Source organism: Sciurus vulgaris (assembly GCF_902686455.1).
Source record: "Sciurus vulgaris genome assembly, chromosome: 5".
Lineage (NCBI taxonomy): Eukaryota > Metazoa > Chordata > Mammalia > Rodentia > Sciuridae > Sciurus > Sciurus vulgaris.
The window spans coordinates 20,225,033-20,229,538 of NC_136465.1; the positions used below are offsets into that span (position 1 = coordinate 20,225,033).

At 46.5% G+C, this 4,506-nt stretch overlaps 1 protein-coding gene across 2 annotated transcripts in view; it reads right to left on the reverse strand.

Moving 5' to 3' along the window:
- Positions 1-4,150, reverse strand: part of TMEM192 (transmembrane protein 192) — a 34,805-nt gene extending 30,655 nt beyond the window's left edge. For both annotated transcript variants that reach the window (XM_079143382.1, XM_079143383.1), the window contains exon 1: positions 4,012-4,150. In XM_079143382.1, the coding sequence (XP_078999508.1) occupies positions 4,012-4,038 (27 nt within the window). In that variant the 5' untranslated portion in view covers positions 4,039-4,150. The remainder of the gene's footprint in view (positions 1-4,011) is intronic.
- Positions 4,151-4,506: the final 356 nt, after the last annotated feature.

Below are 4,506 nucleotides of genomic sequence, written 5' to 3' on the forward strand. Positions count from 1 at the left end.
TGTGTTAGGAATATTTTAGAGTACCAATAGAGGCAGATCATCCCAATGGACCTTCAAGGAGTCTTCAGTTTGTAGAAACCAGAGTCTCAGTAAAAACAACTAGATTTTTTTTTTTAATATTTTTAGTTGTAGATGGACATCTTTATTTTATTTATTTATTTATTATGTGGTACTGAGCATCAAACCCAGTGCCTCATACATGCTAGGCAAGTACGCTACACTGAGCCACAACCCCAGCCCAAAAACTATTTTGTTTTGTTTTGGTTTTTTTCATTTTTTTAAGATGGGGTCTCTCTATGTGGCCCAGGCTGGTCCTGAACTCCTGGATTCAAAGGATACACCTGCCTGAGTCTGACAAACGCTGGGACTAAGGGTGTGAACTTGGAGGCCTAGCCTGAAGACAGCTAGTTGTAATGTCACTGAAGCAGCTGACAAAGATTGAGTTCGTGTGGGCTGTAACATAAAATTTTCAGTTAGTCATGTTTAAAGGTACTGTCTTGACAGGTGCTGTACATCCATGTCTCTCTTGCATACAAATGAGCCATAACAACTTCTCAAACTCAGACCCTTACTGAAAATTGTAATCTACAGGTGCTGTGCCTAAGGTAAAAGAACAGAAGATTACATTTTCACTAGGTTGCGGATAAAGACATGATAATCTAGACAAGACAGGATGTGTAGTGGAATATATTGCATGGAACACTACAGGGAAGCAGTTAATAAACAGGCAAATGAAAAAAGAGGTGTTGCGACAGGGACAGACCAGGCAACTACATTAGAATGAGATGGAAATGAACTCTCATGGGCAAGAGAGGAGCCTGAAAACAGGATCCAGACAGAGAATAAGGGACAAATGGTGGACAGCAGAGCTGCTGGGCATTAAGATGACAAAGATGAATAACCAATCTGAGGCACAACCCAGATTGGGGTGGGTTCCCCAATTTCCAGTCTCAGGCATCCAATGCTGCTCTGAATTCTTTCCACTGGGTGCCTACACAGCTTCCTGCTTCAGTACAATTTTGATTATTTCTGTTCGCCTCATGACCCTTCTGTTTGGAGTTCTCATTCAGCCAATTAGTCTTGAAAGCTCTTCCCTTAGCTCATGTCTGAGCATCCTTCCTTAACCAGATGGAGCAATTCCCACTAAGGAGCCTTCCCTGAATACACCAGATCTGGATCATCCCAGCCCCCTACGTCTTCCAAAGTATTCTGTGCTCACCTGTATCATAGTATTCCATAATGATCTTTGTATTTATCTGTCTTCCTCATTAGGCCTCATTTTACCCACTAATCCCCCACCTCTTACTTGTCTTGCAGAATGCTAGCATCCAGCAGTGTCTCATGGCCTCACTCAGCAAACATTTGATGGATGGATGAATGTCCCAAACCTGTCTCTGCAGTGTTCTTCATCTCAGCTATGGGTATCACCACACTTCTGTGCTGTGCAGGAGAGATAATCGGGACAAGGGAAGGAGCATCAACTCTGACCCAAACTACTTCTTAGGATTTGCTCCTTGCCATCTCTCCCTCCTGATGCTGACCACCGATTGTTCCCATCTCTCATGAAATGTTTTCAATCTCTATACTGCTTCTCCTTGTTCTCCCCCACCTGTCAAATGCTTTTCACAGCAAATGCTGCCTTCTCTGTGACACTTTCCCAGCTTCTTCATCTGACATTGCAGTTTTCACCTCTACAAGTTCAAGTTGAGTCTACTTTATATCTTCTATATCTCTCCCTAAGCTGTTGAACATATAGAAAATAGTTACATTTTGTCTTTGCTTGTTATTTGTCTCCGTGTTATTTCTGAATCAGTTTCAAATGACATATTTTCTTGTCTTTTGGCAAGCCCCCCCCCCCTTTTTTTCCCCGGTGGTACTGGGGATCAAACCCAGGGCCTGGCCCATGAGAGGCAAGCATTCTACCACTAAGCTATAATTTCGAGCCCCCCAAATGTTTTTTCATTTCCACTATTAGTAACTGCATTATTACCAAAGAAGATATCTATTATTTCTGCCTATGTACTGTCTCTTCCCTCTTCTTTTGTGACAATGACTGTTTCCTTTGGAAATTCACTGTCATGTCTGCACTGTCTTAATACAGACATCCTTCACACTTCCTTCACTCTCCTCAGGCCAAAGATAGTCGCAGAACAGAAGATGGTTGGGCCAATCCTCTCTGTGGGCAGGGAAGGAAAGACCATGGCTGGGTAGGTTCATTCCAGAGTAGACCTGAAAGGAATTTTACTTAGATCCTTTGAGCTGCTCTTGTTTGGGTCCTTTCAGAGGTCTTGGTGTTCATGCACCCTATATCCTTTCAAATAAATCCTTGTCTTTGTAAATTAGCCATTAGTTTACTGCAAACAATGAATCCTAACTAATACACAGTCTGACTCTTAATTCATTCAAGTTTCTGGTCCATAATTTTTAGCTATTTACTGAATACTAGAAATCATACATTAAAAAATACCAAAAGCAGCAACTCACTCAGATCTACAGTAATTTAGCAATAAATTGTTGGTGAAACATTGCTCCCAATTGTTCAGTGAATGAGCTTTCTAGCATTGTACTACTAAGACTTAAAGTTACAGATTCAAGAACTCTAGAGGCAGCTCAGTACCAACTAAGAAATGCTGCCTATGCTTTTTTCTAAGTCTCATTATCCATAAATGGTCAGCTTAAGTATGTCACCCTTAAAAATTCAGAAACAAAGGCTTTACTTCTACAATCACAAAGATTTTATAATGCTTGGACACTGCTTTTTCTGATGCATTCATTTAGTAATAAAATCATTAGTTTATTAACAGCAACTTGGGAGTCTGTGACAATCTCAGCAATTTAGCCAAGCCCTAAGCAACTTAGTGAGACCCTGTCTCAAAAAAAAAGGAAAAATAAAGGAGGGAGGGAAAAAAAGGCTGCCGATGTAGCTCGGTAGTAAAGCATGGCCCCTGGGTTCAATTCCCAGTACAAAACAACACAACAAACCTGTCAACTTTGCATTTCATCAGGGTAAAAATTTTATTATGTGCCAATGGGCAACGAACTTAATTCTGGGCAATATGTGTTTCCTTTCAAATTGTCGTACACGGGGTGAGGTGGTACACACCTGTAATTCCAATGATTTGGCAGGAAGTTTGCAAATCAGAGGCTAGCCTCAGCAAATGAGGGCGGCCCTAAGCAACTTAGGGAGACCCTACCTGAAAACGAAAAAATAAACAGGACTGGCGAGGGAGCTCAGTGGTAAAGTGCTCCTGGGTTCAATCCCCAGTACCAAAAAAAAAAAAAAAAAAAAAAAAAAAAAAAAACCAATAATTATAAATAGTCAATAAGGATACAAGATTTTTGCAATTATGGTATCATTCTGTACTGTACACACTGTAAACTGGGGTACTGGATAATCGAGTTTGGATCTAAGATTTAAAAATCCTTTTCTATCTACCACGCCTAAAATCGAAACAGCACATGACACTGTTTTTCTCCAATGGGGGTTTCCGGGAGGTGACAGCGACAGGTCTGCCCGTGGGACGCTGGCGTCCAGCCGGGGCACACAGTTACTGCAGGTCCACGGCCCTCCGAGCCAGCCCAGGAGAGCCCACGCGGGAGAATCGGCCCTGCGCCCCGGGACGTTCAGTCGAGCGCAGGGGGAGCTCTCCCGGAGGAAGGCTGTCAGGCCAGACGCGCATCACGTGAAGCTCCCAGTTCCGGGACCAAAGACGCGCACCACACGTGGGCTGGCGTCGGCCTGGGACCCCCAACAGGCGCGCCGATCCTGCAGGACCCCACCCCAACCTTCACCCGGCGAACACAGGCCCGGAGCCGGCGTGTCGCGGACGCCACAGCGTACCCGCGCCTTCTTCCACAACCCCGAGCCCGGGGCGGGCCCTGCGCAGGCGGCGCCCCCTCCGACCGCGGGCGGACAGAGGCTTCCCCAGTCCGACCGTCCCCACCCTGTGCGCCCCAGCACAGGAAGAAGGAGATTCCGGGGACAGCCGCCCAACCCCTCCGTGCACTCACGTCTTCCATCCTGACCCCCGCCGCCATTTCCCAACGCCGGAGGCCGAAGGCCCCTCCAGCCTGACCTCTCCACCTGCGCCGAGGCGCCGCAGGCCCAGGAAAGTCGCCACCTTCTGGGACCTGCGGCCCCCGCCCCGGACACACCCACTCCGTGTTCGCCCCGCCTCTGCGGTCCCGGGCCCCGCCCCCTCATTGCCGATTGGCCGAGGCAGAGGGAGGGGCGTGCCGCGCCCTGAAGTCCCGGCCCGTGGCCGCGGCTGCCTCCCGGACCTTTCATTTTCTAGGGATTCAGGCAATATCCTCTCCAACTGCTCTTGGTCAGAGGCTTGGGTATTAAAGGATGAGTTTCTAGTCTAAAACTGAAGTATTCTAGGCTTCCACATTCCTCTGTTTAAGAGGTTTTAAAGACTTTTTCCTGTCTTGCGTAGTATTTTTTTGCAGGGACGGCTCTGTGCTTAGGTAGAACCAGCGGTAAAATCCTGCTCCACCAGTAGA